The sequence below is a fragment of the Hylobates moloch genome, unplaced genomic scaffold (genome assembly GCF_009828535.3).
Source record: "Hylobates moloch isolate HMO894 unplaced genomic scaffold, HMol_V3 SCAFFOLD_7, whole genome shotgun sequence".
In the NCBI taxonomy this organism is placed as follows: domain Eukaryota; kingdom Metazoa; phylum Chordata; class Mammalia; order Primates; family Hylobatidae; genus Hylobates; species Hylobates moloch.
In genome coordinates, this window is record NW_026652282.1 from 58,784,227 (window position 1) to 58,806,844 (window position 22,618).

The 22,618-nt window shown below is 43.2% G+C and overlaps 1 protein-coding gene across 1 annotated transcript in view; it reads left to right on the forward strand.

Annotated features, from left to right (window-relative positions):
- The window catches only part of TAF1 (TATA-box binding protein associated factor 1), a 100,904-nt gene extending 85,604 nt beyond the window's left edge, over positions 1-15,300 (forward strand). Inside the window, exons 30-36 of the mRNA XM_058441323.1 lie at positions 2,944-3,046; positions 3,250-3,317; positions 3,815-3,931; positions 7,278-7,403; positions 8,591-8,747; positions 9,665-9,842; positions 12,863-15,300. Of these exons, the coding sequence (XP_058297306.1) occupies positions 2,944-3,046; positions 3,250-3,317; positions 3,815-3,931; positions 7,278-7,403; positions 8,591-8,747; positions 9,665-9,842; positions 12,863-13,085 (972 nt within the window). The 3' untranslated portion in view covers positions 13,086-15,300. The remainder of the gene's footprint in view (positions 1-2,943; positions 3,047-3,249; positions 3,318-3,814; positions 3,932-7,277; positions 7,404-8,590; positions 8,748-9,664; positions 9,843-12,862) is intronic.
- Positions 15,301-22,618: the final 7,318 nt, after the last annotated feature.

Sequence of the window (22,618 nt, forward strand, 5' to 3'; positions counted from 1 at the left end):
GGTGATCCGCCCACCTGGGCCTCCCAAAGTGCTGGGATTACAGGCGTGAGACACTGTGCCCAGCCTAATTTCGTATTTTTAGTAGAGACGGGGTTTCTCCATGTTGGTCAGGCTGGTCTCAAACTCCTGACCTCAGGTGATCCGCCCGCCTCGGCCTCCCAAAGTGCTGGGATTACAGGCATGAGCCACTGCGCCCAGCCATTAGTGGAAATTTCTTAGAGTGATGTGTTGCAAAGAAAATGGGTAAGGAAGAGGTCCCATTTTCAAAATGGATTAAAGTAAGAGAGAAACTTCACGAGCGTATAAAACTAATTTTTCCTTGTATTATAAAGTGAGGGAATTGAGATATTGAGAGGTTAGTTCATGTTTAAGTTTCGAAACTAAAGTAGAATAAAGGCTGAATTCCTAATTTATAGGCTGGGGTTTTAGCCATGAGGCAGGTCCATATAGGTAGAAGAGCCTATACTGTATACTGTAAGGAACTACTGTTGTACAGGTTTGGTGAAGGAGGCCTGTAACCTGTATGCAGCCTATTTTCTCCAGCAACATTTCTGTTTTCTTTTTTTGTCTTTCTGAGATGGAGTCTTGCTCTGTCACTCAGGCTGGAGTGCAGTGGCGCGATCATGGCTCACTGCAGTCTCAACCTCCTGGGCTCAACCGATCCTCTTGCCTCAGCCTCCTGAGTAGCTGGGACTACAGGTGCACGCCATAATGCCCAGCTAATTTTTGTATTATTTGTATAGACAGAGTTTCGCCATATTGCCCAGGCTGGTCTTGAACTCCTGAGCTCAAGTGATCATCCTGCCCAGCCACCCAAAGTTCTGGGATTACAGGCGTGAGCCACCACACCCAGCTCTAAATATCTTGACAATTGACTTTTCTTTTTTGTTTGTGTTTGGCACAGGCAGTTTCTGTGAGGATACAACTTTATTTTACATATTTTACATATTTTAAAGAATAAATGACCTATACTTGTAAGAGGTTTTACCTGGAAGAGACTTTTTTTTTTTTTGAGACAGAGTCTTGCTCTGTCGCCCAGGCTGGAGTGCAGTGGCGTGATCTTGCCTCACTGCAACCTCTGCCTCCCGGGTTCAACTGATTCTCATGCCTCAGCCACCTGAGTAGCTGGGATTACAGGCATGCACCACCACGCCCAGCTAATTTTTATATTATTAGTAGAGACAGGGTTTTGCCATGCTGGCCAGGCTGGTCTCAAACTTCTGGCCTCAAGTGATCTCCCCACCTCGGACTCCCAAAGTGCTGAGATTACAGGCTTGAGCCACTGTGCCTGGCCTGTGGTATATTTTTTATCCTTTATATCCTGATAAAACAGCAGGTTCAATTTAGGGATCACCTCTTGTGAAGGCTTTCTTAATTCCTCTTCCCCTCTTACCTCCCAGAATCAGCCACTTCCTTCTTTGTGCCACCGTTTCTCCATTGCATTGTATTGCCCTATTTGTTTATAGTCTATCTCACTGTACTAGACTATAAACTTCTTGAGGATATGACCTATATCTCACTCATTTCTATCATCTCCAATGCCTGGCACACAAAAAGTATTAAGAAAATGTCTTACGAATAAATAAGTGAATGATCCGTATATTAAAAGAACATTTTAAGTATTTAAGGCAGGGATTGAAAACTCAAATGCCTTCAGGGTCTAGGCAGAAGATAAGCAGACCTGGGAGGGACTATGATAACCTGGAGAACACATACTTTATCTAAAAGGAACAGCTGCTACTCAGCCCCAGCCCATTGGTGCCTTGTGGGAATGCTGACCCTGTCTTGGCCACATCTTTAAATTTTCTAAAAGAAGCCAGACAATTTAGGTTTTTATGTGAAATCTCCCAGCTGTTAAATGTTATCAAGTAAGTTTTTTTCAAAAAAGCCTTCTATTGAAATATAACTTAGATACAGAAAAGTGTTTTATGTATTATGGGTGTATAGCTCAATCCATTTTTACAAACTGAACGAATTTTTTATGTGAGCCAAACAAAACTACAAGCCACCAGTTTGCAACTTGTAACTAAGGCCATATGGGGACCCATATAGTTAAGAATCATCTTATAGGTAAAAATGTCTTAAGGAGACACATCAGTCAAATGCAATGTATGGACCTTTTTTGGGTTATGATTCAAAGAAATAAATGTAAAAGAGTGTTTATAAAGTAATTTGGGAAATTTGAATCTTGGCCGGCTATTTGATAATATTAAAGAATTATTGTTCATTATTTTAGATATGATATAGTTGGTTTGTTTTTAGAGCAGCTTTATAGTTCATGGCAAAATTGAGCAGAAGTTACAGAGAGTTCCCATATACTCCCTGCCCTCACATACATACAGCCTCTCCGGTTATCAACATCTTGCACTAGGCTGGGCGTTGTGGCTCACGCCTGTAATCCCAGCACTTTGGGAAGCCAAGGTAAGAGGATCTCTTTAGGCCAGGAGTTCAAGACCAGCCTGTGCAACATAGTGAGACCCCCCCCCATCTCTACAAACAAAGAAAAATGGGCATGGTGGTGCATGCCTGCACCCAGGAGTTCAAGGCTACAGTGAGCCATGATCATGCCACTGCATTCCAGCCTGGGTGACAGAGTGAAACTCTGTCTCAAAATAAAAACAACAGCCTGCACCAGAGTGTTATATTAATTGTGTTAGTTGATGAACCTACATTGACATATCATTATCACCCCAAGTCCATGGTTCATTCTTGGTGGTGGTATACATTGTGTGGGTTTTGGAAAATGTATAATGACATGTATCCACCATTATATTATCAGACATAATTGTTTATTAAAAGCATCCTTAGGTCGGGCACAGTGGCTCATGCCTATAATCCCAGCACTTTGGGAGGCTGAGGGGGGCGGATCACTTAAGGCCAGGAGTTCAAGAGCAGCCTGGCCAACATGGTGAAACCTAGCAACACATACTGAACAATTTTTAGAGGAAAATTGTTATGATGCTGGAATTTGCTTCAAAACAATTTGAGAAGAGTCTGAAAATTGAAGAAACAAGATTGGCTGTGTGTTACTCATTGAAGCTGGCTAGTGAGTACATGGGAGTTCATTATGTTAGTGTTGTATTGCATATGTTTGAAATTTTCTGCCTCTGAAAGTAGAACAAGAGTCCAAGTTAAAGCTGAGGCATGATTTTTCTTGGTCTAGGATAATGGGACACACTGCTGATGACAGAATGTAAAATTCTGGAACAAGTCTGCAAAGATAATGGCACTTTCTTATTTTATTTATAGGACCTGAGAGTCAGTATACTAAGACTGCCCAGGAGATTGTGAACGTCTGTTACCAGACATTGACTGAGGTAGGTGGTAAAGATGGAGGTCCTAAGCCTGGGCAACATAGGGAGACCCCATCTCTACAAAAAAAGATTTAAAAATTAGTGGGGTCTGGTGGTACACAAGCATGTGGTCCCAGCTACTCATCTGAGGTAGGAGAATCATTTGAGCCTGGAAGTCAAGGCTGCAGTGAGTCATGACCATATCTCTGCATTCTAGCCTGGGCAACAGCAAGACCCTGTCTCAAAAAATAAAAGAGGTCCCCCTGGGATCTAGCTTTTTGAAATCCTGTTCCCTTTAATGAGGAGCTTTCCCTGATTATCCTATTTTAAAATGTAGTATTCTCCACCCCGCAACTCCACATCACATATTTCCTTCCCTGCTTAATTTATTTTGATTATTATCTGTGTCCTGCCACTAGAATATAAGCTCCATGAAGATAGATATTTTTGTCTTTTGTTTACTTTTGTATCCCCAGTACTTAAAATACATGTTGAATGAATTTATTTTCTTTGTTTCTCAGTATGATGAACATTTGACTCAACTTGAGAAGGATATTTGTACAGCTAAAGAAGCAGCTTTGGAGGAAGCAGAATTAGAAAGCCTGGACCCAATGACCCCAGGGCCCTACACGCCTCAGGTGAGTCTGAGGACTAAGTACTTCCTCGTATAGTTTTCTTATTGGTTTGGGAAATTGGGAGCATGTTAACAAATCCGTTTACTGAGATACCATTCTTCTCTGTCCTTCCTCTTCATATGCCTTTCGTGTGCTTTCTTGTCTTCTCAAAGGCTAAGGTGAGTGAGGGCCATGGGTCTTGGTGGCCTTGAATCCAGAAGAGGCAGCTGTGGGATGAATGAATGGGGTGGGGCCTTAGTTGTTTAGGCAGTGTTTGGGAATACCAGATCCCTGACCCAGCCATCCTCTGGGTCTTGGGAATTTTCTTATCCATGAATTTTGGGACTCTAGAACATCCCTAGAGTGTAGACTTCTCAGTTACAGACATGGGCCATATTGTTCCTGTGCCTTACAGACACTTGATTACTCATTCCCTCAGAAATATCTCAGTGTAGCTCAGAAGTCACCCATTTTCCTGGATTGACTCCTAGTAAATGAAGAAAGGTAGTATTAATAATGTTCTTAAATGTTCATGTCAAAAGAATGAGAGAGCAGGATAAATGAGAAATTTTTAGTCTTCCTGGTCTAATTGAACCCTTGAAATACACTAAGAGTATATTTCCTCCTCCATACTGTACTCTTAGAGGGTTGGCATATTTGAAGAATAGGACTTAATAGAATATCACTGGTGCTTGGTTTCTGTATTGGAGGCACTATGGTAGGGTGGAAAGTACATAAGAATTGACATAAAGCAGGCCCGGGTTTGAGTCTTAGTTCTCCTGCTGTCTAGCTTTGTAATCTTGGAAAGTTAACCTCTCTCATTTAGTTTCCTTTTCTCTGAAATCTTTTCAAGATTGTTGTAAACATTAAATGAATTAATTTAATTTGCCTGACACATCTTTATCTGTTCTCTGAGACCCTTTCAAATTTAATCAAATATTTTAATGCAGAACTCTGCCAATTCCCACAGGAAAATTTTTTTTCATTCTATCCAGATTTCCCTCTGAACTTATAATGCAACCTATGTGACCTCTGTTGGATTATTGCTGTCTCTATATCTCGTTCATGCACTATCCCTATCTATCTTTTACTCTCTCTTTCATCTTACAACCTAGGTTACTGAGGGGCCAGGTATAAAAGAACCCTCAGATACTTCTTCAAGGTCCAGAACAAGGAAAGGCTCTTGGAGTGTGTGGGCAGATTGGGTCAAGGGGGCTTGGGTGAGTGATGTTGCCTAGGAAGGCCCTATTTGCTAATAGGCCCACAGCTTCCACAAGGTACTTTCTGGTAAGTTAAAGCCTGGGTATTAGCCATCATTCCCCAGGAGAGTCTAGCCATTGAGTGGCACATGGTTTGCTCATTTCTAGGACAGCCTAAGCCTAGTCCTTTGGTGAATCAAAGCCGTGGACCCCAAAGTCACCTTCCTTTCTTTACTATGTCTCCCAGACTACCTCAAATGGCTAAGGAAAACCTGTCAGCTATTCTCTCTCTTGAGCATTAGCTGTCGTTTGGTGCAGTTAGAGGGTTTCCTATGAAGAGTAGGATTAGATAGTACTGCTTCATTATTCCAGTTCACCTTTTCATCATTCCCTTCACTCACAAACAGTTTAAGATAGTAACCAACTCATTATCTCTTAACCTGAGGAAGGTGTACATGAGTGACTGTCCTTACTTTACTTACATTACTACTCTCAAACTCAAATGTTATTAGAGTGTGTTTGCAAACGTGTAACCTGCCTTAATACAATTTTGGTTGTAAGAAGCATGATAGTAATCATACCTTTCAACTTCTAAATGGTGGTGGTCAATAATGTATTTTCTTTTTTTTTTTTTTTTTTTTTTTTTGAGATGGAGTTTCGCTCTTGTCACCCAGGCTGGAGTGCAATGGCACAATCTTGGCTCACCGCAACCTCCGCCTCCTGGGTTCAAGTGATTCTCCTGCCTCAGCCTCCCGAATAGCTGGTTTTACAGGCATGGGCCACTACGCCTGGCTAATTTTGTATTTTTAGTAGAGACAGGGTTTCTCCATGTTGGTCAGGCTGGTCTCAAACTCCTGACCTCAGGCCCGCCTCGGCTTCCCAAAGTGCTGGGATTACAGGCGTGAGCCACCGCGCCTAGCCCAATAATGTATTTTCACTCAACTATTTCCACCTAACTTGGATTGCATCATCTGTTCAGCTTAACACCTTATCTAAAACTGTTGACTTTGCAGTTTTCTGCACTGTGCTGTAGGGTTTTGCAGAAATTTCATCCCCTTATTTTTCCTTTCTTCTGTTCCACACTGATTTACCTGCTCTGTAATGCTTTGAATTTTGTTTTGCCTCTGTTTCTCCAAAACCCTCTTCTGAATCAGTTTTGTTTCCTTTTTAAAAAAACACAATGTAACATATCTCTTTTATCTGTTGATAAAAATAACATATTCATTAGAGAAAACTGGAAAATAAAAACAAGAAATAAGTTACCTGTAATCACTTCCACCACTCAGAAGCAACATCAGCCAGTGTGAATATTTTTATTTCTTTCATATCTGTAGCGTATGTATTTGTGTTTATAGACACACTTTTAAAATGAAATTGATCAATATGGTTTTGTGTCTTACTCTTTTCACTTTACATTATTTTGTGAGCACTTTATCTAGTCCTTCTTGCCCTCCTGTCACTGAATAGTCCATTTGCTGAATCCCTGTTCTTTCCAGGGCAGAAAACAGGGAAGGGATCTATAATTTATTGAGTACCAGGCATGGGTAAGGAACTTACACATCTCTTAATTCTCACAACAACCCTGTGAGGTAGACATTATCATCCATGTTTTATAGTTGAGTTAATCAAGGCTTAGAGATGTTAAGTAATTTGTTACTCACTAGCAAGTGTTGGAGCCAGGACTCAAACCCAGGACATTTTACTCCAAGGCCTGTGATTTTTCACCATGCCATTTTGCTTCGTAGCATCCTCTGATGGGCTCATAAACTATCAAAGCATTCTGTGCTCTTGTTGGAATTGAAATTCCTTTATCCCATTTCCTCTTAGATGTCTCCAAATCAAGCAATCAAAATAGCACTGATATGAAGCCTTGGGCCTAAAAACCAAAAGACAAGGCTTAGAAAAAAACTAGGTTATTGACCAGAAAGGCTGTTAGGACATAAAATTGTCCCATAGCTTTGGTGCCTTTCTGCTTCAGGCACCTGTCTACTAGAATAGGCAACATTTGTAAGAGTCCCAAAAACTTGTCTGTAAAGCTGTGTCAAACTATGTTTCTCTTTAACCGAATTGCTCTGCATGATCTTTTTCTCCAGTAAATGCCTTAAAGGGGAGTTATCTGTATTTATTTTCCTTTCCTAGATAGAAGCTAAGTTGTATGTTTTGTGCCACAGCCTCCTGATTTGTATGATACCAACACATCCCTCAGTATGTCTCGAGATGCCTCTGTATTTCAAGATGAGAGCAATATGTCTGTCTTGGATATTCCCACTGCCACTCCAGAAAAGCAGGTAACACAGGTAGGATGTTCTTTTTCTCTTTGTAAGATTGGTATTATGCCTGCAAGTGGGGCTAGGGGAATGGTGATGGTGATGGTGATATGTGACATATGTCAAGAATGACTGGGCCCTTTGGCCCTGGGAATGAAAGCTTAGAAATGGGATTTCAAGTTGGGATGGCGGCACGTCGTGTGACTGGTGTTATCTTCTCTCTGTCCCCATGGGCAGAGTCAGGCACAGCAGAACTTCAGGGAAGACACAAGTATGAAAAAAGGGTGTGAAGCATCAGAGTAGCCTGATGGGTGACTAGAGTGACCAACTGCCCTCAGACAGTTCAAAATAATTGGCCTACTTTATGTGTAATATAATTTAAATTAAAATTATTTATAAAATTAAATTTTAAAAATTGGTCTTTTCTAGAGGTATCAGAAGATATAGTTTGGAGCCAGAAATTCTACAGCTATTCTCAGTCAGGGTTTCACCGGAAAGTGTAAAACCCAGGAGGGTTTTTCTTTCCCAAAGAGTTCAACACAAGCTATAAGGAAAGTTTGGGTTAGAAAGGAAGAGTCTCTTTGTAATGATACAGTAAGAGTAGACTAAGAGCCTTTCCTGTTCTTTGGGTTTTTTACTCTGGCTGTGATTTCCAAAGAATGGGGGAAAATGCGTATGCCTTGAGCTGTCTAAACAGCCCCCACTAGCAGTGGGATTGGCTGGGATATCAGGGAGGAGCATCCACCCTGGGTGAGAGCCCTTGGTTAACTCCTCCTACAGGCACGTCCCTCAATGATGTGCTATTTGTGTTCCTTACTCAGATGCGCCAGGGCCGAGGTAGGCTGGGCGAGGAAGACTCTGATGTAGATATTGAAGGGTATGATGATGAGGAGGAGGATGGGAAACCTAAGACTCCAGCCCCAGTGAGTATGCTTACAGAAAGCTTATGGTTACGTTATACCCTTATATGATAGGAGCCCCATCAGTACAGGGCAGGCCAAATCCTAAGATGATATCAGGGGGTCTCCTTAGTGAGCCCCAATCCAACTTTAATCCTTGGGACCAACTAAACAATCTATCCACCAAAAATAATTACTTCTTGTGAGGCAGCAAGTGGAGGGATGGGCGGGGTGGGGAGGGGGGTGTGCCTGGTGGTGGCTTCTGGTCTCTTAAGTGGTCAGTTGATAGGACTTTGACCCCCAACTGGTCTCATTCAGGAAGGTGAAGATGGAGATGGTGATCTTGCAGATGAAGAGGAAGGAACTGTACAACAGCCTCAAGCCAGTGTCCTGTATGAGGATTTGCTTATGTCTGAAGGAGAAGATGATGAGGAAGATGCTGGGAGTGATGAAGAAGGAGACAATCCTTTCTCTGGTAGGCCTCAACCATTGCTCCTATTCCTTTATAACTCACTATAGCACCCTCAGGACTGGACTGGATAGGTGCTCTTGGCCACATATGCTTTTATTGGAAGCTGCCTCTTTTATTGAATTCCTATTAATAGACCTAAGAGTACTGAGCACTCAGGCGTAGGATGATCATATTCATTAGCAAGAGGTACAAAAGACAACAGTGGAAAAGACAGTGCCTAAGTAACAGCTTTGATCTGGATACTTGTTAAAGGCTGGGCACAGTGGCTCATGCCTGTAATCCCAGCACTTTGGGAAGCCAAGGTAGGAGGAACACTTGAGACCAGGAGTTTGAGACCAGCCTAGGCAACATAGCGAGACCCTGTCTCTACAAAAAGTAAATAAATAAAAATTAGCTGGGTGTGGTGGCAAGTGCCTGTAGTTCCAGTTAGGAGGCTGAGGCAGGAGGATCACTTGAGCCCAGGACTTCAAGGCTGCAGTGAGCCATGATCATACCATTGCACTACAGCCTAGGCAACATAGTGAGACTCTGTCTCCAAAGAAAAAGAAAAAAAGATGAGAACAGAATGATCAAGTGTTATATGTGGCAACAGGGAAGGAAAATTAAGAAAAATCCTGTTTGGGGATATTTTGTGGATTAATGGCAATGGCCAAGGAAAAGTATGGGAGTAGATGGTAGAAAAAATACAGATAGGTTGGCATGAGATGGAAAAGGAAATTGTTATTTGGATTCAGATTCTAAACTACAAACCTTGCTGCTGTTGACCCTAGGCAGTTATAAGAGGCATTTAAGGAGAGGAGTATAGGCAAGATGCCTGTGTAGATGTGTGAGAGTTGCTAGTTTGGGAAGATCAAGCCAAAGATCAAGTTAAATCTGTCAAGCTTAACTCCTGATGAACCAGAATCTGTCTCTTTTTACAGCTATCCAGCTGAGTGAAAGTGGAAGTGACTCTGATGTGGGATCTGGTGGAATAAGACCCAAACAACCCCGCATGCTTCAGGAGAACACAAGGATGGACATGGAAAATGAAGAAAGCATGATGTCCTATGAGGGAGACGGTGGGGAGGCTTCCCATGGTTTGGAGGATAGCAACATCAGGTAATCGGCAGCAACATGCTACAGGGCTGTGGCATCAGTGCCCAGCTATGATGTTGAGGGGCCCAGCATCAGATTACTGTTCATCCATCAAACATTTCCTGGGCACCTACTAGGGCCAGGCACTGTGCTAGGCCCTGGGGATACACAGAGGAGCAAAACATATCCTGCCCTTGAGGAGCTCACAGCCTAGTGGAAGAGACTGACACAAACAAATCATTACAAATACAACGTGATAAGTGCTATAGCATAAGTAAGACAAAGTGCCAAGGCACCACTGAGAAGGGAGTGTCTCAGTCTGCTTGGAGTTATCAGGGAAAGTTTCACAGACAAGGGAACATTTGAATTGGGCCTTAAAAGATTAATAGGAGTTTACTAATAGGTAGTATGGCAGGGGGTGGGGAGATCTTTATAGGTGGAACAATGTGTTCAAAGACACAGAAATAGAACACAAAGTATGTTCCAGAGCATATGGAAGTTGTTGGGGAGTTGAGGCTCCAGAAGTGTAGCAAGGGGGGTTATATTGTGAAGGACTTTAAAAGGCATGCTAAGACATTTGGACCTTAACCTGTAATAGGAGTCATCAGTTTAAGGAAAAGGAAGTAACATCAAATTTGTATAACTTAGGACAATGTGGGACAGATGATGAGGATATCAACAGGGACTTGTCAGGAGTGGGGAAAATAAAGGAACATAAAGAGGTAAGGAGGTTAGATGAATAATGAATGGAGATGTCTGGTAGAGGAAAGAGGAAGAGTACGTATTAGATGGGACAGGAAAGGAGGAAAAAATGGATTTGGATTTGGCATTGGACATGCTGGATTTAATGTACCTGTGATACATCTAACCAGCAAGCAGATAATATGCAATAACATTGTAAACAAATTAAAATTTTTTACTTCAGCAAATATTTATCATAAGTACAAAAACAACTAAGATATGGTTCCTTCCTTCAAGGAGATCAGTCTAGTAGGAAACCTAAAACAGGTAAAACAGGCAATCATAGTGTAATATGAAAAGTGCTATGCTAGGCAACCACAGGGTTTTTCTAGGACTTGGGTAGAGGTGGGGAGGGAGGGGAGCTGGCTAGAGAAGGAAATTGAGCCAAGTATGAATAGGAATTAGCTAAACGAATAAGAAAGCAATGGGCATTCCAGAGACTAGGAAGAGCCTATATGAAGACACAGGCATGAAACACTTTACAGGCATGAAACACTTTTAGAGAACACACGTAGCTCAGTGTGACTGGAGATTTTTTGATTGATCCATGTAAGATCTATAATTCATGTGATAGAAATGACTTAAAGAGGTAGGTAAATACCAAATCATGAAGGGCCTGAAAGTTCTGGGCAGTCATTGAATGAGAATAGTATGACCAGATTTACATTTTAGAAAGATTGTCCTGTGCCCCAAAAGAAAAATGGGCAAAGGCATGAACTAATTTACACAAGAAATGTAAACGGCCAATATATCATATGAAAAAATAACTTCCAGCCAGGCGCGGTGGCTCATGCCTATAATCCCAGCACTTTGGGAGGCCGAGGCAGGCAGATCGCAAGGTCAAGAGATCTAGACCATCCTGGCCAACATGGTGAAACCCTGTCTCTACTAGAAATACAAAAATTAGCTGGGCCTGGTCACACCTGTAGTCCCAGCTACTCAGGAGGCTGAGGCAGGAGAATCGCTTGAACCCAGGAGGCAGAGGTTGCAGTGAGTAGAGATCGTGCCACTGTATTCCAGCCTGGCGACAGAGCAAGACTCAGTCTCAATAATAATAATAATAATAATAATAATAATAATAACTCCCCTAATAAATGCAGTAAAACCACAAAGTACAATTTTTTTACCTAACATATTGGTGATTAAAGTGAATGATAATGCCTAGTGTTTGGAAAGGCTATGAGGAAAAAGACATTCTCAAACTACTGGTGGTAATGTCGATTGATAAAAATGGGGTGGTTTGGAGAGAGGCTTATTTATTTATCATCATAAATAAAAACATTTAAAAATGTGCATCCCCTTTGGCCCAAAAAATCCACATCTAGGAAATTATTTTATGGGAATAATTAACACAACATCAAGATGTTTGTGTAAGGATGTTTTATGACAGCGTTGTTTCTTATAGTGGAATAATTGGAGACAGCTTAAATGTCCTAGTGAGAGACTGTTAAGTCATGTTACAGCCGTATGTGGAATACCATGTAGCTATTAAAATTATGCTATAGACGTTATGTTTATTGACATGGAAAGATGTTCATTATAATCATTAGTGAAGAGGGCAGATTTCCTGGAGAGTATGTAGAGTATCCCAATTTTGTAAATTAAAAAAAAATGTTTAAGCATCTAAAGTTCACAAAAAATTTTGGAAGGTAATATACCAAAAGATTATCTCTGGATGATGGAGTTATTGATGATTTTTTTTTTATTTTTTTCTGGTGTATATTCTAATTTTTTTAACCAGTGAACGTGCATTACTTGTGTGATTTTTTTTTCAAGTAAAATTAAGAATAAACAAACAAACAAAAAAATAAAGAGCACTCTGGCAGAAGTGTGAAGAAGTAATTGGAGGAGAGCAAGACTGGAGGCATGACAACTTATTTCAGTAGTGCAGGCCAGAGATAACAAAGGACTAAGCCAAGGCAGGCAGAGTAGGGATGGAAAGGAGGGAATAGAGACAAGATATATTGAAGAGAGAATCTTCAGGACTATTGACTAATTGGATACTGTAAGTGGTAGATGAAGCCATGAGGCTGTCAGAGCATTTATGGTCATGTAAGATGACAGTGTGTTGTTCAGGTGTAAGGGAGTTTCTTCCATTCAGGTTCTTGTGTATATGACGTTGGCAAGTTGATGTTTTTGAACAGGGTCATTTTTCTCTCAGGGACATGTAGAATAGTCCAGAACCAGTCACTTTAGTGTCCAGGGGAGGTGAGATGGGCTGATCCTTTGGTGGCACTGAGAATGGGAATGGTCAGCTAGAGGATGGTGTCCGAGCTTGAGAGATGACATGTTTCTCTTCTCAGTTATGGGAGCTATGAGGAGCCTGATCCCAAGTCGAACACCCAAGACACAAGCTTCAGCAGCATCGGTGGGTATGAGGTATCAGAGGAGGAAGAAGATGAGGAGGAGGAAGAGCAGCGCTCTGGGCCGAGCGTACTAAGCCAGGTCCACCTGTCAGAGGACGAGGAGGACAGTGAGGATTTCCACTCCATTGCTGGGGACAGTGACTTGGACTCTGATGAATGAGGCTTCCTTTGGGCCTCCTTGGTCAGCCTTCCCTGTTCTCCAGCCTAGGTGGTTCACCTTTCCCCAATTTGTTCATATTTGTACAGTATCTGATTCTGAAATCATGAAATTAACTAACACCTTAGCCTTTTTAAAAGTAGTAAGTAAATGATAATAAATCACCTCTCCTAATCTTCCTGGGGCAATGTCACCCTTTGATTTAAAATAAAGCAACCCCCTTTCCCCTACCACTACCAAAAAGAGCAAGCTTATTTTTCCGTGTCCTCCTTTATTTAACTCCATTTATTGCTTTTGGTATAATTTTTCCCCAGGGAAGGAGGGGAAATTATGAAAGAACTAGTAACTTTATGTCCTCTTGATGTATTAGGAAATTTCCGGCCGGGCGTGGTGGCTCACACCTGTAATCTCAGCACTCTGGGAGGCCGAGGCGGGTGGATCACCTGAGGTCAGAAGTTCGAGACCAGCTTGGCCAACATGGCGAAACCTCATCTCTACTAAAAATACAAAAATTAGCCAGGCGTGGTGGCGTATGCCTGTAATCCTAGCTACTCGGGAGGCTGAGGCAGGAGAATTGCTTGAACCCGGGAGGCAGAGGTCGCAGTGAGTGGAGATCACGCCACTGCACTCCAGCCTGGGCGAAAGAGTGAGATTCCGTCTCAATAAAAAAAAAAAAAAATTTCCAAGCATGGTATCATCTCACTTTTCTAATTTACAGGCTGGAGCAGATGAGAGCCCTCCTGCTGGGACAGAGAATTGGGTTCTAGTGGACTCTGTGCTACACTTAAACCTGTGAGACAAACCGCCCATTATTTTATTATTTATTTAATTATGCAATGCCCAGTTCCTAAATGGATTGGAGGCAAATTACCACAAATTTTGAAACAGCCTATATGTCAGAAATGATAATGTTGCCACCTAAATGTTTTCTGTCCCTCCCCCCCAGGGGAAATGGTAGGAAAATGGTAAGTTTCTTAGGGCAAAGACTGTGTCTTCTGTTTCTTTTCATGCTTAGGATATGGTTCTGTGCATAGTAGGTACTCAGTAAATGTTCCTAGAATCATAAAATCCTCAACAGATACGTTACTGAGCATCTGCTTTTCATGATAAGCACTCTATCAGATCCTTGAGATGCAAAGGTAAATAAGACAAATCCCTTTTACCCAAAGAGCTCACCATCGAGTTGGGGGAGGGGAAGTGGAATTCAAAACATATTAATAAATCATCATAGTACTGTGAGATAAGTGCAATTAAGAAGCTAGTTATAAAGTATAGGGGAAATAGAGGAGTAATCATGTCTGAAAAGTCAGGGAAGTCTTCCCAGAGGTAATTTTTAAGCTGATTGTTTTAGAATTAGTAGAAGCTTGCCAGATGGAAAAGTCCAGGCAAAGTGTAACATGAATGGGAAAGGCCACAGTCTAGAAATGGCAGAGTGTGTTCCTAGTTTGTTTGTTTGTTTGTTTGTACCTGCCTTGTTCCAGGAAGGATTTAATGTGGTTTATATTCCAGTCCTTTAATGCCGGAATGGCTGAGATGAGACTGAAAGATGGGCAGGAAGTATATCATCACAAGCTTTGTGTTTGATGTTAATGTGTATTATTTTTATATTATGGGAAATAAGCTCTTAGAGGAGTGATATAATCAGGTTTGTGTTTTAGAAATCTGTGTAATGAATGAATGAAGAAAGAAATTGAAGAATCATGCAACAGATATATATGATCCCATTTTTGTAAAAGAACCATGTGTGTTTATTTATATGTGTTTATATATATACTTGTGTATGCAAAGGTAAAAGTCTGAAAGGATATATGCTAACTGTTTGCAATGATAACCCCCCAGGAATGGGATTGGAGGGGAGGGGGCTTCTGTGTTTGTTATGTATGCTAGGTGGGATATTGTGCTTTTATTTCTGTATTGTTTGAATTTTTTTACAAGTATTATTTTTGTAATAAAATTTTTAAAAAATTCCAGCAGTAGTGTGGAGATTGGTTTGGATGGATCTAGTTCAAGTAAGAGAGAATGGAGCCCAAACTGGTGCTATGGCATTGGGATGGGGAGGAGGGGGATGGATTTGAGAGATCTTTAGGGAGTAGGACTTGGCATTTGGGGGTTGAGAAGGCGGAATGGAAGGTGGCTTCCAGAATTTGGGTTGGGGGATTGGGTGAGTACATGGTATTCATTGGTTCATTTCAACATTTATCATGCCACCTATTTTTGTTTTGTTTTTTTTAGATGGAGTCTCCCTCTGTTGCCCAGGCTGGAGTGCAGTGGTGTGATCTCAGCTCACTGCAACCTCCACCTCTCTGGTTCAAGCGATTTTCCTGCTTCAGCCTCCTGAGTAACTGGGATTACAGGCACGCATCACCACACTGGGCTGATGTTTGTAGGCTGGAGTGCAGTGGTACGATCTCAGCTCACTGCAACCTCCGCCTCCTGGGTTCAAGCGATTCTTGTGCCTCAGCCTCCTCTGTAGCTGGGATTACAGGCACCTGCCATCATGCCCAGCTAATTTTTGTATTTTTAGTAGAGACGGAGTTTTGCCATGTTGGCCAGGCTGGTTTCAAACTCCTGACCTCAGAGGATCTGCCCGCCTTGGCCTCTCAAAGTGCTGGGATTACAGGCGTGAGCCACCGCGCCCAGCCAAGATGGGGTTTTACCATGTTGGCCAGGCTGGTCTAGAACTCTTGACCTCAAGCGATCCACCTACCTTGCCCTCCCAAAGTGCTGGGATTACAGGCATGAGCCACTGTGCCTGCCCAAGCCACTTGTTTTTATAAGCAGCCTGCCAGATGCTGATAGAGAAGTAAGATATAGTCCCTGATTGCAAGGAACTTAAGGTCTAGAATGAGAGGTAGATATGTAAATAAACAAGTTTAATAAAAAGTGATCATTGCAATAAATATTTACAAGAATCCGTGGTGAGAGGAAAAAGTTCTTGACTCTTTACGAAGTAGGAACAAGAATGCTTCACAGAGGAGACTCTTAAAAAAAATCACGAAGAGTGGAAAGGAATTTACCAGATGTTCACAGGGGTGGGATGGGAGGGCATTCTAAGCAGAGGGAACAGAATGCTTAGGAGCATGAAGCAACATGTTCGTAGAACTACATATAGATGGCTGGAATGTAGGGAACCTATGTAGTATAGTGATCACAAGCTCAGGATCAAATCCTCATTTTAAAGCAGTCGCTCTGGCAACAGAATGAAAATAGAGTGGAGAAGGGGTGGTGCCAGATAAGAGATGCTGGAGACCTAAACTGTGACTGGGGCATTGACAGCAGGGATGGAATGAGTGGTATATCTTGGTGACTGATTGGATAATAGAAGATAAGGGAGTGGAACCTAGGTTTCTGATTTGGGTGACTGGATAAATGGTGATACCATTTACTGAACAGGTTGAGGGTGGAAGGTAGGGGAAACAGCTAAGCTTAGTTTTGAAGCATGTAAGTTTGAAGTATGTATAAAGTTTAGGATTTGTACAATCTTGGAAGTAGGTGAGATCACCCAGGAAGCATGTGTAGAGTCAGAGTATGGAGGATAGACTCCTAGTGAAGACCAGTATTTAGGGGTGGTCAGAAATAGAAAACCTGAAGAATATTTCTCAAACCACGGAAGGGATTTAAGGAAGAGAAAAAGACAACATATTTACCACAGAAAAGTAAAATAAAGTCAGACCCAAGAAAGAGTGTTTGGATTTGGCAACTAGCAGGTCCCTGGTGACCTGAGCGATCAAAAGCAGTTTTTACAGAGTAGTGAGATTGTAATCTCACCAGCAGTGGGGCAAGGAATAAATGGGAGGTGAGGAAGTGATGACAGAGATAATAGACTACTCTTTCAAGAAGCTAGGGAGACGGACAGTCTTAAAATGGAAGATAAATAAGTATACCTATGTAGGCTTAGGGAAAGAAAGCAAGAGAGGATAATTGTTAGAAGGACCTGTGAAAACAGGAGACGATGTTAGCTAACATAGGTAGAGATACTGCCTTAAGAGGAGAGATCTCTTCTCCTGAGATAGAGAAAAGAATGGATGTAGTTATGTATCATTGTGTAGATAGGGAGATGGGAAATTGAGTTCACGCTTCATAGCTTCAGCTTCCTCTGTGAAACTAAGATCATCCTTGTGACAAAAGTGAAAATGGGAATGAGAGCTGGAATACTATCCTACTGTGAGGGATAATGAGAAACTGGAAACAAGCTAAATGTCCAGTAGCAGAGAGGTTGAATTATGGTCATATCTATTCAGTGAAAAAGTATGCAGCTGTTAAAGGAAAATTGGCTGGGCGCGGTGGCTCACGCCTGTAATCCCAGCACTTCACTCGAGGTCAGAAGTTTGAGACCAGCCTGACCAACATGGTGAAGCCCCATCTCTACTACCAAAAAAAAAAAAAAAAAAGGCATGGTGGCACATGCCTGTAATCCCAGCTACCCGGGAGGCTGAGGCAGGAGAATTGTTTGAACCTGGAAGGCAGAGGTTGCAGTGAGCAAAGATTGTATCATTGCACTCCAGCCTGGGCAACAAGAGTGGAACTCGGTCTCAAAAAAGGAAAATCTATATGTGCTAGTGTGAAAAGATATTCTTGAAAAAACTGGTAGGGTTTGATTTCATTTGTTTGGAGAGCAAAGGGGAATAAATATATGTTTGTATACCCACAGAAAAGATTGGGCAAGATGCACTTCAGACTGTTAACACCTCTAAGAGTGAGGTGGAATTGGGAGTGGGGGTTCATTTTTTTCACTTCAAACCTTTCTAAATAAGTCTAGGCAGGCCTGGCACGGTGGCTCATGCCTGTAATCACAGCACTTTGTGAGGCCAAGGCAGCTTCACCTGAGGTCAGGATTTCGAGACCAGTCTGGCCAACATGGTGAAACCCCATGTCTACTAAAAATACAAAAATTAGCTGGGTATAGTAGTGCCTGCCTGTAGTCCCAGTTACTCAGGAGACTGAGACAGGAGAACTGTTTGAACCTGGAAGGCGGAGGTTGCAGTGAGCCAGGATCGTGCCACTGCTATCCAGCCTGGGTGACAGAGCAAGACTCCATCTCCAAAAAAATAAGTCTAAGTATTTTTGTTTTTAATCTTATAGTCACTGATGAAAATGGGAGCTGGAGCTGACTAGGGATCCATGAAAGGATTACTGGATGCTTAATGTACAAGCAAGGTTGAAGACTTAGTTTAAAATGGTACCAACTTATTATGGTGTGATTTTTTTCCTTTATTTTATTTTTATTTTTATTTTTTTGAGACGGAGCCTTGCTCTGTCGCCCAGGCTGGAGTGCAGTGACGCAATCTCGGCTCACTGCAACCTCTGCCTCCTGGGTTCAAGTGATTCTCCTGCCTCAGCCTCCTGAGTAGCTGCGATTACAGACACATGCCACCACGCCCGGCTAATGTTTTGTATTTTTAGTAGAAATGGGGTTTCACCGTGTTAGCCAGGATAGTCCTGATCTCCTGACCTCGTGATCTGCCCACCTCGGCCTTCCAAAGTGCTGGGATTACAGGCATGAGCCACAGCGCCCGGCCTGTTTTTCCTTTAAAGGTACTTAGCAACACAACTGGTCAGGGTGTAGAAGCACAGATAGTAAAGCAGTCTGGGGTGAAGACCTGGTTATAAGGAATTGGTGAATTTCATCTCATTTCTGTAACCCTTTCTTGACTACTTTATACCAAGCACTGTGCTGGGTGCTGTGAATACCGCTCACAGTCTAGTATTAGACAAGTCCATGCAAGAGTGTGATAAGTGAGATGATAAAATACATACGGTGTACTTTGAAGGTACAGAGTAACCCCAACTCTGGATCTAAGGGAAACCTTTCCAGAGATTACTAGCTTGAATTAGGCAAATAAAGCAATGGGGGTAGGGAATGGATATCATTCCAGGCAGAAAAAATAGCATGTGCAAGGAGCATGTGACTAAAACATTAGGAATGGTAAGAGCATGGTGCACATGGAAGGGCTGGCAAGAACTGAAACTGAGGAATTAGCCAGTGTCCAGATCTGGAGAGCTCTGTACGCTTTGCTAAAGAATTTGGACTTTATCCTAAAGGCAGTGGGGATCTGTTGAAGGACTGGGATCATTTCAGCAGCAATTCAGAATGTGGATGGTAGAAGAGGAGGACTGGAAATGGTTATGGCAATCATTAGGTGAGACACGAATCAGCTGTAAGGCAGGAACAGTGGTCAGAGATTTGAGAGAATTTAGGAGGTAGAATCTATGTAAGATTTGATGACTGATAAGATGTGGATTAGTCAGTCAATATTCATTAAGTCTAATGGATACCAGGCATTATTCTAGATCGGGGTGTCCAATCTTTTGGCTTCCCTGGGCCACATTGAAAGAATTGTCTTGGTCCACACATAAAATATACTAATGATAGCTGATGAGCTTTTTTAAAAAAAAGTCCGCATAAATCTAATTTTTTTTTCTTTTTTTTTGCAGAGCTAGCTGAGGTTTTATTTTGGACCAAAAAGAAAAAAAAAAGGCAGTTGAATTGTTTCATAGCTGGAGGCATGGGCAAGGGGGGTCCCCAGGCAGTAAACTCCCCCGCCGGTGGGCTGAGGGCTAGGGCTGAGCCTCAGGTGGATCTCCCATTCCCTGTGCTCCCTTGCACAGCGGCCTCCCTCCTGGGCTCTATGGAAGCTACAGGAGGGGCAGGCTGGGAGGGGCTGCCACAGCTGTTCACTTGGGCAGGACATCAGAGGACTCAGACACCAGCTTCCCATCGCGGGTCTCGATCTTCACAACCATGGCCCTGGTGGAGCTGGTGCGGCTGAAGAAGCTGGAGCCCGTGCCAGAGCCAAAGCTGGAGCCCAGGCCATAGCTGAGGCAGGGGCTTGTGAGGCCCCCATAGGTCAAGCTCAGACCACCTGCATAGCCGCTGGTGGTCTTTGTATGGATACTCATGTTCTGCATCCCAGACTCCAGCCGGTTCTCCTCGCCCTGCAGCAGCTTCCTGTGGGTGGCGATCTCGATGTCCAGGGCCAGCTTGACATTCATCAGTTCCGGGTACTCACGCAGCTGCCACGCCAGGTCCTGTTTGGCCTGCTGCAGGGCTGCCTCCAGCTTGGACAGCTTGGCGTTGGCATCCTTAACGGCCGGCTCCCCAGGCCGCTTGGCATCTGTGATGGCTGCCTCTAGGGAAGCCCTCTGGCCTTTGAGACCGTCAATCTCAGCCTAGAACTGGCTGATGTTCCAGTTCGTCTCAGAGTTCTCCAGTCTTTGTACACCACAGGTCAAACCCGGGCTTCCCAGCCAGCGTCTGCAGCTCCTCGTACTTGATCTGGTACATGCTTTCACCTCAGCCTGGCTGTGGTTGGTAATCTTTTCGTAATGCGCCTTGACCTCAGCGATGGTACTGTCCATGTCCAGGGAGTGGCTGTTGTCCATGGACAGCACCACAGATGTGTCCAAGATCTGGGACTGCAGCTCCCAGATCTCTTCATACAGCTGCCTGAGGAAGTTGATCTCGTCAGCCCTTCCAGGCGAGACTTCAGCTCTACCTTGCTCATGTAAGCTTCATCCACATCCTTCTTGATGAGGACAAATTCATCCTCCATCTCTGTATGCTTATTGAGCTCATCTTCATACTTGTTCTTGAAGTCCTCCACCAGCCCCTGCATGTTGCCAAGCTCTGCTTCCAGCTTCAGCTTCTCCTGGCCCAGAGTCTCCAGCTGCCGCTTAAGGTTGTTGATGTAGCTCTCCAACATGTTGTCCATGTTGCTGCGAGCCATCCACTTGGGAGAAGCTCAAGGAGCTGATGCAGGCGCCGGGCCCACTCATGTAGGAGTGGCTGCTGAAGCCCCAGGGGCCAGAGGTGGACACCTTGTAGGACTTCTGGGTCACCCTGATGGACATGGTGGAGGCAGAAGTGGAAGCAGGTGGGCTGAACCAGGCGGAGATCCCAGAAGGAGCAGAGAACTTGCTTCTTGGTCCTCATAATGTTTTAAGAAAGTTTATGAATTTGCATTGAGCTGCATTCAAAGCCATCCTGGGCCACATGTGGCCTGTGGGCCACAGGTTGGACAAGCTTGTTCTAGATACAGCAATGAATAAAACAGCCCCTTCCCTCAAAGAGCTTAGAATTTAGTGAAGGAAGGAGACAGTAACAAATAAGAGTGAGAAGCACTATTCAGAAAATAAAAATGATGTGAGGGTGTGGGTGAGGGTGCTAGTTTTTTGTTATGTTTTGTTTTGTTTTTTTGAGGCAGTCTCACTCTGTCGCCCAGGCTGAGTGCAGTGGCGCTATCACAGCTTGCTGCAGCCTCAATCTCCTAGGCTCACGTGATCCTCCCACCTCAGCCTCCTGAGAAGCTGGGACTACAGTCACTTGCCACCACACTCGGCTAATTATTTTTTGTAGAGACAGAGTCTTGCTATGTTGCCTAGGCTGGTCTTGAACTCCTGGACGCAAGCAGTCCCTCCTGCCTTAACCTCCCAAAGTGCTGGGATTACTGGCGTGAGCCACTGCACCCGATCAAGGGTGCTAATTTAATGGTCAGGGAAGACCTTGCTGAGTAACTGTCATTGGCATACAAATATACATGTATTATTTTGGTAAAGTTAAAACATTTTAAGTGTGAAAAGGCAAGCAATAAAAGAACCTCAAAAGATACTTTGAAACACTGTCCAGAAAACTATGTAGAAACCAGGATATACTGTTTGGAGGGAAGCCAAAGAAGGAGAGTTTCAAAGGATGGAGTGGTCAGCAGTGTCCAGTGCTTGCAGAAAGGTTAGTCAGGTAAGGACTGAAATTTGTCATTTGGATTTGGCATTTCGTGAGCCTGGTGAAAACAGTGCTGAAATCAGATGGCAAGTAGGTTGAAGAATTGAATGAGAAGAAGTAGCAACAGTTTCTAGGAGCTTGATTTGATTAATTAATAGCTATCATTCATTGTGCCAGCCCCTCCGCAGAGAGTACCTGACCTCATTTAATCCTGAACCATCTATGAGATAGGCATTATTCCCATTTTACAAATGAAGGAACTTGTTCAAGGTTGTACAAATAGGGGGCTTAGTCTTGGACTGGAGAAGGACTCTCTTTAAGGCCAGAAAGATGCATATATATGCAATGGGAAGGGGGCAAAACCATGCCCCTGGGCATTGTAGGCCCTGTTGAGTTTTGTCAGCCTGGCCCAGTGGCTCACACCTGTAATCCCAGCATTTTGGGAGCCTGAGGCGGGAGGATCACATGATCCCAGAAGTTCGAGACCAGTTTGGGCAACATAGGGAGACCCTGTCTCTAGAAAAATAAAGTAGTTTTGTTTTTATCCTAAGAGTAATGGGAAACTTTTCAGTGGGAATGGGGTAGAACCTGGGGAGATGACCTCAGGTTTGTGCTTCCAAATCAGTGTGAAAATAGACAAAAAAAAAATTTTTTTGAGATGAAGTCTTGCTCTTGTCACCCATGCTGGAGTGCAATGGCGCCATCTCAGCTCACTGCAACCTCCGCCTCCCAGGTTCAAGCGATTCTCCTGCCTCAACCTCCCGAGTAGCTGGGATTACAGGCACCTGCCACCAGGCCCTGCTAATTTTTGTATTTT